The 16746-nt window shown below is 39.3% G+C and overlaps 2 protein-coding genes and 1 pseudogene across 2 annotated transcripts in view; all 3 read right to left on the bottom strand.

Annotated features, from left to right (window-relative positions):
• Positions 1-16746, bottom strand: part of NUP210L (nucleoporin 210 like) — a 99028-nt gene that overhangs the window by 19573 nt on the left and 62709 nt on the right. Inside the window, exons 18-30 of the mRNA XM_006044159.4 lie at positions 12955-13043; positions 12352-12456; positions 11955-12056; positions 10257-10385; positions 9458-9585; positions 8223-8355; positions 7725-7787; positions 7186-7365; positions 6759-6839; positions 6539-6670; positions 2674-2832; positions 1629-1720; positions 266-440 (exon numbers count right to left, since the gene is read on the bottom strand). Of these exons, the coding sequence (XP_006044221.4) occupies positions 266-440; positions 1629-1720; positions 2674-2832; positions 6539-6670; positions 6759-6839; positions 7186-7365; positions 7725-7787; positions 8223-8355; positions 9458-9585; positions 10257-10385; positions 11955-12056; positions 12352-12456; positions 12955-13043 (1568 nt within the window). The remainder of the gene's footprint in view (positions 1-265; positions 441-1628; positions 1721-2673; positions 2833-6538; positions 6671-6758; positions 6840-7185; positions 7366-7724; positions 7788-8222; positions 8356-9457; positions 9586-10256; positions 10386-11954; positions 12057-12351; positions 12457-12954; positions 13044-16746) is intronic.
• LOC123465887 (ferritin light chain-like) lies at positions 4553-4905 on the bottom strand. Its single transcript, XM_045166032.1, has one exon. The coding sequence runs from the start codon at positions 4807-4809 to the stop codon at positions 4558-4560; it is 252 nt and encodes an 83-aa protein (XP_045021967.1). The 5' UTR covers positions 4810-4905; the 3' UTR covers positions 4553-4557.
• On the bottom strand, positions 5029-6203 carry LOC112585550 (annotated as a pseudogene).

The following is a 16746-nucleotide window of genomic DNA, read 5'->3' as shown; positions in this document are numbered from 1 at the left end:
TAATTTTGATAGTAATAGTTCTGCATTTCTCCCATACCAATCCTTTTGCCAAAGTTGCTCAGAAAACAGTCATACCATTTTGAGATTGTCTTTTATAACAAGGACTCTAAAGTCCACTTTAATTTGATGGTTCATGTCAAGATTGTCCTTTTATCTTACAGTTCATTTCTGACTTCCAGAGAAGTTTCTAGTTCTAAACAAAGTAAATCTGCCTCTTAAGGCCATGGTATTCCTTTTATTTTTTTGAGTAAGTCCCTGAACTCACCTGAACCCCAGTTATAGTTGTTTGGTTTACTCCAAAAGGTTCTGTAGAAGTGACTTCTAACACAGCAGTACCTGCAATGGAACCAGCTTTCAGGAGCCCTTCACCATCCTCCTCAATGACAGATGAATTAGGGAAACACTTGAGAACACGGGAACTCACAAAGGCGGCCCCTTCCCTAGGGAATAAATGGGGGCAAGTGGCATCTCTTGGGGGCTCTGACTGATCAGAAAAAAAGGAGTAGCAATTGCCTAGATCACTGTTAGAGGCTGTACTCAGAAAACTGCTCGATTCTCCTTGTTGTGTAGTTATTTGTTCCTCAGGTAAAAGTCAGCCTTTGGATTATGCTTATCTCCTTAAAAATCAAATACTATTATATATTTATCATTAAAAAATTATTCGGTGAAAATAATTAAAAACAGGTAAAGTCAGCTTTTCACATCTGTGGGTTCTGCAACCACAGATTCAACCAAGCACAGACGGAAAATTTCAAAAAGTTCCAGAAAGCAATGTGAAACTTTGCAGCAAAAATGTGCAGCAAAAATGTGAACTTGCCTTGGACTGGTGACTATTTACATAACATTTATATTGTATTAGGTATTTTAAGCAATTTAGAGATAGTTTAAAGTATACAGGAAGACGAGCATAGGTTGTATGTACTATAACCTATAATGCACTATAAACACTATACCATTTTATATAATGGATCTTTGAGTCTGCAGATTTTGGGGGCAAGGGTGGGTCCTGGAACCAATCCTTGGTGGATGCCAAGGGACAACTGTATTCAAACAGATACTTGTACATGAATGTTCATAGCAGCACTATCCACAATAGCTAAAAGGTGAAAACAAACCAAAGGTCCACCAATGGACAATTAGATAAACAAAACGTAGTATAGTCATACAATGGAATATTATTCAGTCATAAAAAGGAATGAAGCACCCATACATGCTACGGCATGGATGAACCTTGAAATCATGTTAACTGCAAGAAGTCAACACAAAAGGTCACATGGTATGATTTCATTTACATGAAACATACAATATTTAAATCCACAGAGACAGCTGATTAGTGATTGCTAGGGACTGAGAGGAGAGGAGAATGGTGAGTGAGTATTTAATGGGTATGGGTCTCTGGTGATAATGAAAATGTTTTGAAACTAGAGGTGATGGTTGCACAATACTGTGTATGTACTAAACATCACTGAATCAGACAATTTAATTTGATGTTATGTGAATTTCACTTCAACTAAAAAATTTATTTGTGGGTTAGAAAAATCACCTAGAAGGCAATGGTTCTTTCATGTGCAGTGTTTCACTGAGGGTAAAGTTAGATCCTAGCCTATCTTCTTCTCTATTCTCCTTACCTGTTGGTATGGAGTTTGAGCTGAGAATTCATGGACATCAGAATTCGTTCAGGTTGGCACTCTGGATAGAAAAGTTCAAGTTTTTCAAACACCTGGAATGAGAAAATGATGCTTTCCTCATTTCTGGAAAAGACAAATGATGACCTTTACTCACAAATGGACAAACTACAAATCAAGTCTGCCTGACTGCAATTTAGCCCACGTTCCACAATATTGCTTTCCAAAATGAGCCAGGCATTTAAAACATATTTAGGTAGTCTAGAACATATAACCTAACATAGCCTGTTTCTGACTACAAGGGACTAGGCATAGTTTTTGCACTTACCATATCCCCTATATTACTTAGATATTAGTATAAAATGATTTTGAAATTTCTAATTTTAGTTCTAGTAATCTAAACAGAGATTTGAGAATGAAGAACCTCTAGTATTAAATTAGCAAGGGCACTATTTAGGTTTTCTACCTCCCAGTAAAGTGCTTTTTCCTCTACCCTTCACTGAATTAGGGAACCAAAGCCAAAACAAAAGATAAAAAGAAAAGAAAAAAAATTAATCCCAAATTCAGAGGTAGAGAAACTTATTTCCTCTATAAAAAATATATATATTTTTTGAATTCTAAAAACAGTAGGGCCATTTAACTTTCAGCTTGAATACATCTATAGAAACTTCATACTCTTACACCTTACCAGAAGTTAGGACAGGATTTCATTCTACCTGTGAATATAGCTAAACGGAATGTATCATAATATCTATGTTAGGCAGAATAAATCAGAAATTAATTCCTCTTTCGCTATCGTGGTGTTTGTATATGTTTGTATACTATTCATTGTGTTGGGAGTTGAATGCATGTGTTGTAGTTTGTAAGGTCAATACCCACAGACAAACAATTAGCAGAAATAACAAAGATCTAGAAACCCTAAGCCTATTTTAGAGATCCCTCTAGCAATTTCTCTATCTCTATCCAGACAAACTCTTCATGGAATATAAGAGAATATAACTTTCTTCTCCTTGATAAACAAAAACAAGATTTAGGTTTGGGATCTTACCAGGATCTGAACTTCATCAGACAGTTCTAACAAATTCCCCTCGAACTGTCCAGATGAACTGTTCATACAGTGGACAGTGACTTTGATATTGGTCCGACCAGCTGCTTTTGTGTGGACAACCATGGCAAAGTTATTCTCTACTGGAAGTTGCAGAAAAACCTAGACAGGAAAGGGATGGATTAAGAAATATTCATGAATAAACACTGTGCCCTTCCCTCTTTGTTGAAAATAGCTATCCAGAAGAATTAGAGTCCCAGGCTTATTTTCTTTCTTCATTTAAAAATTTTTAAATTATCTATTTATTTATGGCTATACTAGGTCTTCACTGCTGCACGCAGGTTTTCTCTAGTTGCAGATGGTGAGGGCTATCCTCTAGTTGTGGTGTGCAGGCTTCTCTTTGTGGTGGTTTCTCCTGTTGAAGATCATGGGCTCTAGGATGCATGGTTTTCAGTAGTTTTGGTGCAGCGGTTTAGTTGCCCCATGGCATTTAGGATTTTCCTGGACCAGGGATTAAACCTGTGTCCCCTGCATTGGCAGGCGGATTCTTATCCACTGTGTCACCAGGGAAGCCCATTTTTTCTTTTTTTTTTTCTTTTTGTGGCCACACCACACAGCTTGTGGGATCTTAGTTCACAACCAGGGATTGAATCCAGGTCCCCTGCAGTGAAAGCACCAAGTCCTTATCACTGGACCACCAGGGAATTCCCCCAGGGTTTTTTCATATTTGTTTCTTTTCATATTCCCAGCAACACAGTCACCCCTAAAGTACACTTATGTGTTCAATGCTCAACTAATTCTGGAAAGATTCCTCTACAAGAATTCTCATCTTGAAGTCAATTAATTGATAGGAGAATGCAAATGAAAAAAGGGGTTTCCTAAATGGGTTGAGACAGTAGAGCCTGAGATCAGAGAGAAGTTAGGCAATCTACTCCTGGAGTTCAGAGTGATAGCAAGGGAGGAAGAGGACAAGAAAGGGAAGCCCCTGTTTAGGACAATGTTAAAACTAGCTGACAATTTCTCTATTTGCTTTACTTCCATTCTAGTCTAGACTAGATGAGGATTAGACCTTGACGGACTTCTGGTGAGAGAGAAGGGAGGTCCAACACTAAGGCAAACGCTGAAGTAGGCACTTGCCTATCTTTTTGGCAATTCCATTTCTATCATTCATTTCATGTCCTGTCTCCTCTGCCTTTTTGCTGTCTGGAGCCCTCAAGGCCTTCCTTTGCTCACTTGACTCAGGAGTTCCAAATTCCAAAATCACCATTCCCTCCATCCCTACATAAAAATACCTGTTTCCATTGTGTAGATTTTGATCAATTGTCTGGAAGAAAGTTTTATGCTAAAGAACAAGTGTTTTATAATTGTTTAATTCAACTGAATTTCTAAATGGTGACACCACAGTGCAGGAAGTCTACCTTGTAAGACATTAGAGACCTTTCTTCCTTTTTTGCTGCAAATAAGTTTTAATGTTTCCATTTGGTCCAAGGTTTGGGAGAGGGCTCCAGGATAGTTGAAAAGCTGCCTTACTGGTTATCGAGAAGGGCTTCTGGTGTCATGCAAAAGCCCTGACCCCAGAGGGACTTGTCAAAGGCTGCGGGGCTCCAGAGGCTCCAAGTCATGCTTGAGGGTGAGCCTTTAGAAGAGATACCCACCCAATTCAATCTGGGGACCAACCAACCTGTGGAGGTTGGTCGGGTGATCACCATTTTCTTAATGAGTTTTACCTCTTCATCTAGGACACAGCTCTCTAAGAAGTCACAGAGATGGGGGTCTGCATGGGCAGAACCCAGGTCATGGAGATCCAAAATGGCCTGGCTCAGGTTCTTCTCCATGAGTGCAGAGGCTTCCATAGGATTCTGGGTTTTACCCACTCACCTTCAGATGCTACTGCATGTCTTGAAAGAGGGTGTAGCCACTGTGCTGGTTTTGCATTTTCAAGAGATGCCCGTAGCCCTTGCCCTGCTCATCAGCCAATTCGTGGAAAAAGTGGCCCATGCCTTCCAGAGCCACACTGTGGAAAAAGTGGCCCATGCCCTCCAGAACCACATCATTGCAGTTGAAATAGAATTCCACGGAGAGGTAGGTGTAGGAGGCCCACAGATGCTTGTTGACCAGGTGGTTGATGATAGACTCCATGTCAGTGGAATAATTATGACAAATCTAGGAGTTCATAGTTGATCGGTAATAAGGAGTTAAGCTCAAAAAATGATGTTGGCTGGTCCCTGGTGATCACGGACAGCTGAGTGACTGATTCAAGTTGTTGCAACTGGAAAAAAGGTTGGCAGGTGGTAGGAGGCTGGGGCAAGGGAGTGTCCTTGGGTCTGTTCCATCCAAGCACTGTTGAAGCAAGAAACAGATCCATGGAATTGCCAAATGCACTGACCGTTACAGACCTTTGTATTTGCCCATTTCATCACCCAGTTTGTCTATGTGAGGTCAAAAGCTGGGGAAGAAAATCTTTGTGTAGCTCTCAATCATTTCTTCTGTTAGAGAAAAGAGTGCTTCTTTAGACAAGAAAATTAAAGGAAGGAAAAAGTAGAGCAGGTGCTAATAAGGCTTATGCCATCCCTTCCTTTCACACAATTCCTATTTGCTATCCCTTTTTTTCCTATTTGGAAAAAAAGCCAAATCCTTCTGCAGAACTCTACCAAATAAGTATAGTTATATCCCTTTTCAGTTCCAAGTAAAACCAGGCTCTGTGGAGTCCATGACAGAAGACCCAACCACTAGAGTTTCCTTAGATTATAGATCTAGGATATTTTCAGAAAATTGGAAATTTTTAAATTTTTCCATACTTTTCTTTGTAACTAGCTCCAGAAATGACTAATTGTAGCTTCTATAACCCCTCTGATCTCTTTTAAGGTCTAACTCTAATTCTTTGTTTTTGTAGGCACTGAATTGTGACCTTCTGGGTATCTTGATCCCAAGTTTCTTCTTCCTAAGGTAAAGACCAGACCTAGGTGGCTGCCACTGATCCTGGACCATCTTGGGTGGGTTCCATTAAACTGATGATCAGGTAATAAAGGTAAAATTTGTCTGTAGTATCCACTTCATTTTTTTTCTTTTCCAGATTTCAGAGTAAGTGCTAAATGCATTAAAGTATAAAGGCTATTTAAAAAAAAACATAAAGATTCATGTTGCATTGTGGATTTCCTCAGTGGCCATCATGAGGGGCTATGGGCATTTCAAAAGCAGCAGGTGCTGAATTTGGAGAAGCCGGTACCACCGTGGAAGAACAGTTTAATTAACTGTCCTTAAATTTGCCATTGATATAAGGTACTCAGTCCAGAATCAGTTGCCAGTTGGTGGCCCACACAAGCCCTATGACACCCATAGCACCCTACATGCACGAGGGAAGATTCCAGTTCTTCCCCAGCTCCTAGTTGCATGGGCCCAGAAATGTGCTCAGCATCCAGCTTCCTCAAGTCTTAATGTCAACTGCCCATCATGTAACACAAACATGATTATTAATATAATTAAGTATGTCTGAGTATGTTGAAAGATTATATCACATATTTAAACTCTATGTATAAATACTTTATATTCATAATATATTATTCATGTAACACAGTTATTTGTTCACAAATGCAACATTATATAACAGCAAATGTATCAAAGGAAGCAATGCTTTCTTAAGCATTGCTTTCTTAAGAGTTCTTTCCAGCAAAGTATGTTAAATATTGTGTAGTATTATCTGAATACTCAAATTTGAGTTCTTCATATGATTTTCAGGTTTATAGCATTCACAGAACAATCAGAAACAGAGTAAGTAATAATGTTGTGTAGTTTAGAAGGAAGTCAGTCTAAAACCAAGGATGAAATAAAATAAATCCCTAAGGTAATATATTAACAGATATGTTCATACCTCTGAATGCCTGGGCACTAAATCCAGTACATCCCTTTTGCTCATGGACCAATGGAATGTGAGCCCAGGGTTGGCACTGCTGAAGGAGAAAGGGGTCTGGGTACTGGTCACTCCCATGACATAAACTGGCATCTGAAAAGGAAGAGTGGTTTTGTGCTATACCTCCTGTCCAGCTGGCATTATCAACATAATGAACCTGAAACAGAACCATCATACTGACCTCAGTAGCTGTGATGAGTCGAGTTGCAGCTGCAAGGATCCTAACAGCCCTTAGCTGTACAACCTCAATCTGTACTTCATCCTGCTCAACAGGGTGGAGAGCAAGCTTAGGCTAACAGGGAATGTCTGTGGGGTAGACAGATGCTTATGACAACTCATTTGATTGTTGTTGTTTGGGGGCATTCAACAACAATGACAACAAAAATATGCCATATATATGGGCTTTTTGTTGTTGTTGTTCTTGAAACAATTTCTTAAGCATAGGGACTATGTCTCATAACAATGTCAAATACTCAGTGAGTTTTTCACTAAAGATTACATATTTCCCATGGGCTACTGACACTCTCCCCATCACTACTTCCTCCTCCACCTCCCAATATGACTCCCAGATGGAAGAGCAGAAGCAGAGCAGAACAAAGAACCGATACCTGGGAAAACACAATGACTTTTCCAGTATCTTCATTTACTGTCTGAATGGTGCCATGGACCACAGCTCTGCCAACTACCTTCCCTGTAACTTGGCCCCTCCTGTTAACAACAGCCACGGTCTGATTACTGATGGAGAAATGAATGATAGATTGAGGCTGAGGGCCACCTTCAGACATCACCTGAAATTTAAACACACCAGTGAATGCTGGAGTTTGAGGAGAAGTCATATCTCCTTTTCCAACATTCTGTCTGAGCAACTCAACTTCTTCACCTTCCCCCACTTTCCAACCAGCATATGCCATATCAGCTCAAATGCAGATGAAATACAAGTGCTATAAATAATCCATGGGATTCCAAGAAGTAGTTCATACCATGATTATCAAAGAACAAAGAAAATACTAATTTTCTTCTTTATCAGATCCTGTTGTACTTGGTTGAGAGTGGACAAGGGAAGGCCAACAGGAAGAGGTGTATATGTGTATTGGGGTGGGACAGAGGTGGGATGAAGAGAAAGGCTCATTTTTGGCTTTAGGATCACCTGCATCATGTTAGTTGGAATCAGTGTCATTTTCTCTGGAACAAGTCTAAATGGAGGAAACACCTTGAAGGAGAAAACCAAAAGGACAACAGTGGTTAACTAGAGTCAACTTCACGACAAATGATCATGCAGCTTATTCTAAGGGAAAAAAAACTCCTAATTATGTACAATGAAGTTGTATACAAAGACAGGTATTTTATTTTATTTATAACACAAATTTTCATTTTAATAGCAAAAAATTACAAATTACTTAAGTGAAAATGCTTAAATAAGTTATTATGTATCCACTCACTGCAATAAAAGTGGTCATTAAAATTATGTTTACAATTACTTTTTTTGGCCATACTTCACAACTTGTGGGCTCTTAGTTCCCCAACCAGGGATTGAACTCATGATGTAAGCAGTGAAAGCATAGAGTCCTAACCACTGGACATTTATAAAACTTATAAATTTATAAACAAGATGAAGTATGAATTTTGGATGAGATAATTTCCTTACTTCAATTTGTTGAGGGGTTGATGTGAATTTTCTCCCCATCTTGTCCCTGGCAATAGCTACAAGTGTGGTTTGCCCAACAGTGATAGCTCGAAGGATATAATTTTCAGAGTATTCATCTTGTTCCTCCATTAGCCTGAAAAGACCCATGAATTTCTAGGTGAGAAAGATTTGTTTTTAAGATTGGCCACTTATACATCTTTCTAAGATGCTTGTGGGATCTTAGTTCCCCAACCAGGGAATGAACTCAGGTACAGCCCTTAGAATGCAGAATCCTAATCACTGGACTCCCAGGGAATTCCCAGTCTTCTGCTCATTTTAACTCAGGTTAAGAGGAACTGCCAGAAAATAACTTTCAGAGTCAAGACAAAGTTCATAGCAATGGCGGGAAGCTCCTGAAGGGCAAATATTTGTTCTAAGTCTCCAAAGGAATAAGGGCAATATAAACATAGCCTGGCAAAACTACAAATACTAAATTGCCTCAGAATTTGGGTATTTTTTCTTTTGCAGAGGGGAATACCAGTGCCTCTACTACTAGATAGAGTTTTTGAAGGTCCTCAAGCCTGAAGCATCCTCAAAGGATATCATCCAAGAAGTTCCATAAAATAGAAGTGTTAATGAGACACATATTAGTCCCAAAATAAGACATCTGAAGATGTGAAAGGGGTATTTTGTTGAGACTTGAGTGTGGGAAGAGAATGTGGGCTGTACTGTGACAAAAAAGGAAAGAAGAAAATCTGAAATACAGAGAAGGCAATGGCACCCCACTCCAGTACTCTTGCCTGGAAAATCCCATGGACGGAGGAGCCTGGTGGGCTGCAATCCATGGGGTCGCTAAGAGTCAGACACAACTTCACTTTCACTTTTCACTTTCATGCATTGGAGAAGGAAATGACAACCCACTCCAGTGTTCTTGCTTGGAGAATCCCAGGGATGGGGGAGCCTGGTGGGCTGCCGTCTATGGGGTCGCACAGAGTCGGACACGACTGAAGTGACTTAGCAGCAGCAGTGACTATATAACATCCAGCTGAAGACTAGCAGGGGGGTACTCTTTCTGCCCCCTTATGATGCCTATGTCAGAAGCTTTCTCTATCTCCTTTATACTTTAATAAAACTTTATTACACACACACAAAAAAGAAAATCTGAAATAACCTAAGGGAGAGATAACCAGGCTACCAGGAGGGATATTCTCATGATAATAAACTTAAGAAGAAAGAAGAATTGAAATGGTACTCACGCCAGGGTCACAATGGCAGAAGCCAGTTGCAATTTGAGCTCCATGTTTCTGAAGTATTTATTTCGGAATGGGCGTTTGGAAGAGCCAAGAACCCTCACAGTTACTAACACAGTTTTACCTATTTCAACCTGGTAGTTAAAAATAAAAATTAAAAAAAAAAATTCAAAGGTAATTTAGTAAAGCTATCTCATTTACGTAGGGCAGTTTAATGCAGAGGTGGCAAGGTCGCACAGAGTCGGGCAAGCCCTTTGGTTAATGCTAAATGTTCTTGATCAGCCTTTGAGCAAGTAAGCGTAATCTATGTATATTCTTTTCGGACAAGGCAATGGCACCCCACTCCAGTACTCTTGCCTGGAAAATCCCATGGACGGAGGAGCCTGGTGGGCTGCAGTCCATGGGGTTGCTAAGGGTCGGACACGACTAAGCGACTTCACTTTCACTTTTCACTTTCACACATTGGAGAAGGAAATGGCAACCCACTGCAGTGTTCTTGCCTGGAGAATCCCAGGGACAGGGGAGCCTAGTGGGCTGCTGTCTATGGGGTCGCACAGAGTTGGACACGACTGAAGTGACTTAGCAGCAGCAGCAGCATGTGTATTCTTTTAAGCTGTTCTTTAACACTCTATCTTCATCATGATATTAATGTTGGAATGGTGTTCTTTAAGGGCAGGTATTTCCATTAACATTATCAAAGGGCCTGACAAATACACACAGTAGCTGAGCACAGACTATATTAAGTGACGCTAGTGAGTGAGAATGACACCTGCTTCCCTTAAGAGATACAGCAAACATTTCTTACCTTATCAATCAGATCAAGCTCCAGCTCTTGTATGTCTGACACCATGAGGTGAGCCATTGCTGGACCCAAGAAAGCCAAACACAGATCATAGACCTCCAAGGTGAGAATTCCTGGATGTAATGGAACTAACTAGAGGGAAGAAGATTGCAGCTGGATAAAGAAGCAAATATGCTCCAAGCATATCAGAGCAATTATTTCCATCCAAAGTAGAAAATACAATATCTTACTTTCTTTGTGATAGGAACTCTGAGAAGTCACATTATAAGTTTCAGGCATAGCATAATATGTCCCCTTAAAGTGATGCTTCAGTTTGTGGCAAAATATGTACCCTTAACAAATATTTATTAACTGATAAAGAGCAGAGTTTAAATTGACTGATTTCAAGCAGAACCCAACATACATATCCAGTTTTTAAATTATGAACAGGGAAAGGATTGAGGAGGAAAATCAGGTACATTTACACTGCAATCACAAGCAGGGAGAGAGAGCACAGGGTGGACCGATACTTTGTTTTTCCTTCTTGTACTACATACAGCTCCTGCACAGCAGTATGGTTTTTTACATCCTTTGCTGGCACACAGGGCCTCAATCTCCCCTTTTAAAAAGCAACATTATGACTATAGTTAAGTTAAATTCCTTTGAGCTCTTTGAAGGAAATAAATACATCTGCTAATTTAATGTATACTTTTTATTACTGCAAGTCAACTAAAAGAAAATCTCTTGGCATATTGACTATGGAGTCAGATTAATATTTTGAGTTGCCATATCTGGCTGAAAACATCATATAGTCAGGTTATAAAGTCAATAGTATATTTAAGTTATGTAAAGTTTAAAAATAAAATAAAATTAAAAAAAAAAAAAAAAAAAACTATGCACACAGTTCTGTGCTTTGAAATTTATAAAAATTAACCTTCTTTTTTAAATTTTTATTTATTTTTTAAGTGGTGGAAAATCACTTTACAATTTTGTGTTGGTTTATGCTGTACAACAATATGAATCACTCATAATTATATATATATATATATATATATATCCCTTTCCTCCTGAGTCTCCTTCCCCTCCCGCCAGCCTGCCCCTCTAGGTCATCACAGAGTTCCAGGCTGGACTCTGTGCTATTTAGTAACTTTCCACTAAGTATCTTTTTCACATATGATCGTGTATATATGACAACGTTACTTTCTCAATTTGTCCCACCCTCACCTTTCTGACCGTGTCCACAGAATGGTTCTGTTCATCAGAACCATTTTTCTAAATTCCCATATATATGCGTTAATATATGATACTTGTTTTTCTCTTTCTGAACCTTGTTTTAATGGAAATCTTATAGTTAGATGTCTCCTACACTGTTTCCATTCAATCAGAACCAAAAATTTCCCCATATTATATGCTATGCTAAGTCGCTCAGTTGTGTACAACTCTTTGCGACCCCATGGACTGTAGCCCGCCAGGCTCCTCTGGCCATGGGATTCTCCAGGCAAGAATACTGGAGTGAGTTGCCATTTCCTTCTATAGATATTTACAAAAAAAAAACCAACTCATTTTTTTGTTTAAGAATCTACATAGGTTAAAAAAAAGAAAAAGACACAAATGTTATTCTATGCAACAAGTTTGAAATGCCTAATAAAATTTTTCCAATCATTCTCCTAAGAATGAGCTTTGATCTGAGACCATAGATCTGGAAATATTTCTAGAACTCACCTGGACAGAGCTTTCTGCTTCCAGGTAAGTGATGGTGACAATATCTTGCTCACTACTGTTGACTAAAAAATAACCAGATCCTTCCACAAGGCTAAATATTTCCTATGGAAAAATCAAGACAAATAATATTCCATTCCCTTTGGATTATAAATATTTCAAAGTAATTTCTACTTACCTAAGAAAGAGTATGACATTAAAAGATTAAAATCAACAGACCAAAGACCAAATATAATTATTAAAGTATTAGTGCTAAAGATAATTATTATATATACATTATACACGTATCAGTGATTTTTAACACATAAGTGAGTTTTTTATATTTATACTGTTAATTTTAATAACCTAGAACTCTCCCCTCCAACATTATTCCATTTATCTAGAACCATACAGCTCCTACCTTCACATCAGGGTGGTTATAGATGGTGGCATTCTCAGGCAATACTGTTACATCATCTACCAGGAGCAGCTCCACAGCCACAGATCTGGGCAAGTTGGAAAGTTCCTAGAAATGTAATAAGAACCATAATGATAAATATAAACTTTTAATTTCTCATCTCAGTGAGTAAAGATTCCAATACTCTCTCAAGTGCCAAAGATGACACAATCATAAAGGTGCATAATTCTCAGATTTACATCAGCTGTATTTATATTTACATAAGCTATATTTATAGACTTCTAAGGTGATGGCACCCCACTTCAGTACTCTTGCCTGGAAAATCTCATGGACGGAGGAGCCTGGTGGGCTGCCGTCCATGGGGTGGCAAAGAGTCCGACATGACTGAGCGACTTCACTTTCACTTTTCACTTTCATGCATTGGAGAAGGAAATGGCAACCCACTGCAGTGTTCTTGCCTGGAGAATCCCAGGGACAGGGGAGCCTGGTGGGCTGCTGTCTATGGGGTCGCACAGGGTCTGACACGACTGAAGCGACTTAGCAGCAGCAGCAACGAGCCTTAAATTTCAGTTAATTAATATTTTTCACATAACAGTCTCCACTTACCTTTGGACTTTTCTTCTCTGAATAGCCTACAAAATTGACTCCAATGAGTACAGTCCCTTTTATCTGATGTACTTTAAGGATCTGATGACCTGGAGACATGCAGAAAAATACCCTGTGAGAAACAATAACACATAAAATACAAAAGGGTCCCCAGAAAACCAAACTCTACCATAATTTTTTCTAAATGGTGTTTTATTGGAGGGAGAAAAAAAAAATCACACACACACAGTGATTAGGGAAATATAAAGGAAACAGAAAACTGGGGTTTTGTGCTGACTTTGCTGACCTTGGGCAATGTTTATTTCTCAGTTCCTTTATTAAATGGGAGATTGAGAGGCAAAAATCTAAAATTCTTTCCAGTTCTAATGGCTTGTGAGTCCAAAAATAAGCTGACAATAGTGTATGGGGGAAATTTTTGTTTGATTTAAAAACAGAAGTGAGAAATAAAGAGAAAGTCCTTTGGGATTTTTATGCTTCTAAACTGTTATGTGTATGTAAATGTTATGTCAGTCTCTTAGTCAAAAATTTTAAATGGCTAACTAGTCCTTATTAGAGCAATTCAAACTCCTTAAACTGGTATTTGAAGCCATCTATAATCTGACCTTGCTTTACTCATTTATTCTTTTCAATTTAACTAACATGAATCTGCCACTTTGTTGAGGTCAATTCTTATTATATTCTCAACACATGATGATCATGCATAAATCTGCAGAACATTTTCTCATGATTTTACATTCATTCATTCAAAACAAAGATTTATTAAGGGTCTACTATATGTTAGGTACTATGGCAGTAATTAGGATACAGAGATGAAGACAACACTGTTCTTACCTTCAGAGAAACCCACAGCTTAGGAGGGTGGCTGCAATATAGAAGTATATACAAAGCACATAATACAGAATATATAAGAGCACAAAGAAGGAACATTCTCCTTAGACTGGGAATATAGAAGAACAGAAAATTCCTAGATTACTAGAGGAAGAGTTTAGCTAAGCAAAGATGCAAAAGTTAAAAAAATAAAAAAAGAGAAAATACAACTTATGCAAAGGAAAGAGGAATGACAAGGCCTGTCATGGTTAAGGATCTAAAGTCATTGAGTTTAAGAAAAATGTAGAAACATGTGAGTGGTAATAAAAGGTGAAGCCAAAGAAGCAGGTATGGGTTGGTATGTTAAGCTGCATGAACTTATCTAGAAAGACACCGTGACAACACTGGTAACAGTACAATACTGTTACCAGAACTGTATACTCTTATACAATAATTAAGAGTATACTATAGGCTATGCTATCAGAGAACTTGTGGCTTCATCTATTCATTGTTATGATTTCAGGGCCTAAAACTCAGCCTAGAATATAATAAGAACTCAATAAATGTTTAATGAATGAGTAAACTTACTAAACAGGGATATGTCAGCAATGAGGATAACAGGAAATAATGTATATATCAGACTTCCCTTATGGTACAATGGTTAAGAATCCACCTTTCAGTGCAGAGCACGTGGGTTCAATCCCCTGTCAGAAAACTAAGATCCCACTTGCTGTGGGGCAACTAAGCCCAGGAGCCACAATACTGAGCCTGCCACTCCAGAGCCCATGCTCCACAAGAGAAGCTCCCCTCGTGCCGGAACTAGAGAAAGCCCAGCCGCCACAACTAAGACCCAGTGCAGCAAAAAAAATACAAATAAATAAAAAATTAAAAGATAAAAATTAAAAAGTATATAAAGTATTTAATGTAGTATCTGGCATGTCATAAGAGCTCAATAAATTACTAGACTTAAACTATTTCTTTTTTTTTTTTTTTGACTTAAACTATTTCAAGAAGAATTTTAAGACAGAGTTTTGTATTTATTCTTTAGAAGGATCATTCTGGACAGTAGTAGGATGGATTAGACGGTAGGAGAGACACACGGAGATCAGTTAGGAGGCTACTATGGTAATATAGGATAGAGGTTATGAGGATATTAGTGATGAAGTTAGAGAGGAAGGGATAAAACCAAAAAAAAAAACATTTAGAAAATAAAATGGATGGTATTTGGTGATTCATCATTACAAGGTATAACAAGCATCTCTTTCTTCCCTACCACTTTTTACATTAACTGTATCATATTATTGGTATTTTAATGTTATAGTATCATATACATATTAGTACTATGATATAGTATGTAGTTAAGCCCTTAAATTGTTCCTGAGTATAAATCATGGCATCTGGTCCCATCACTTCATGGGAGATAGATGGGGAAACAGTGGAAACAGTGTCAGACTTTATTTTTTGGGGCTCCAAAATCACTGCAGATGGTGACTGCAGCCATGAAATTAAAAGACGCTTACTCCTTGGAAGGAAAGTTATGACCAACCTAGACAGCATATTGAAAAGCAGAGACATTACTTTGCCAACAAAGGTCAGTCTAGTCAAGGCTATGGTTTTTCCTGTGGTCATGTATGGATGTGAGAGTTGGACTGTGAAGAAAGCTGAGCGCCGAAGAATTAATGCTTTTGAACTGTCGTGTTGGAGAAGACTCTTGAGAGTCCCTTGGACTGCAAGGAGATCCAACCAGTCCATTCTGAAGGAGATCAGCCCTGGGATTTCTTTGGAAGGAATGATGCTAAAGCTGAAACTCCAGTACTTTGGCCACCTCATGCGAAGAGTTGACTCACTGGAAAAGACTCTGATGCTGGGAGGGATTGGAAGCAGGAGGAGAAGGGGACAACAGAGGATGAGATGGCTGGATGGCATCACTGCCTCGATGGACGTGAGTCTGGTTGAACTCCGGGAGTTGGTGATGGACAGAGAGGCCTGGCGTGCTGTGATTCATGGGGTCGCAAAGAGTCAGACATGACTGAGTGACTGAACTCAACTGAACTGAACTGATAAACTCCCTGGTGGAGGGAGCTTCTTCCCTGGTGGCTCGGAGGGTAAAGGGTCTGCCTGCAATGTGGGAGACCCGGGTTCTATCCCTGGGTCTGGAAGATCCCCTAGAGAAGGAAATGGCAACCCACTCCAGTACTCTTGCCTGGAAAATCCCATGGACAGAGAAGCCTGGTAGGCTACAGTCCATGCAGCAAAGAGTCGGACATGACTGAACGACTTCACTTTCATTTATAAACTCCCCGAGGGTAAGGAAAAGATTAAATCTTATTTCTCTAATGTTTCTTTTTATTTTTTATTTTTGGCTGTGCTGGGTCTTTGTTGCTGTGAGCAGGCTTTCTCTAGTTGTGGCGAGTGGGGTCTACTCTTCGTCGTGATGCATGTTGCAGAGCATGGGGTCTAGGTGTGGATTCAGTAGTCACGTCACACGGGCTTGGTTGTCCTGTGGCATGTTGGATTTTCCAAGATCAGGGATCAAACTTGTGTCCCCTGTATTGGCAGGTGGATTCTTAACTACCACCAGGGAAGTTCCTCTCTGGTGTTTCTTACTCAATTGAATGGTTACCTAAATGGGAAAATAATTTGAAAAAGAATAGATACATGTACACTTTGTTGTACACCTGAAAACTAACACAACATTGTTAATCAACTATGCTGCAACATAAAATTCAAAGTTAAAAGGATGAATGGTGGGCTTCCTTGATGGTCCAGTGGTTAAGAACGCGCCCTGCAATGCCAGGGACATCAGTTTGATCCCTGGTCCTGGAAGATCCCATACGCTGTGGAGCAACTAAGCCGGTGTGCCACAACTACTGAGCCAGCATTCTAGAGCCCGTGCTGCAACTCCTGAGTCCATGCCCTGCAACTACTGAAGCCCCGTGTGCCTAGAGCCTGTGCTTTGCAACAAAAAAGCCACCGCAGTGAGAA

This window comes from Bubalus bubalis, chromosome 6 (genome assembly GCF_019923935.1).
Source record: "Bubalus bubalis isolate 160015118507 breed Murrah chromosome 6, NDDB_SH_1, whole genome shotgun sequence".
NCBI lineage: Eukaryota > Metazoa > Chordata > Mammalia > Artiodactyla > Bovidae > Bubalus > Bubalus bubalis.
The sequence above is the reverse complement of the archived record's forward strand: the minus strand, read 5'-3'. Positions and strand labels throughout refer to the sequence as shown.

Bases quoted from the DNA above. Each gene is read 5' to 3' on its own strand.
- LOC123465887 (XM_045166032.1), bottom strand. From the start codon at position 4,809: ATGGAGTCTATCATCAACCACCTGGTCAACAAGCATCTGTGGGCCTCC.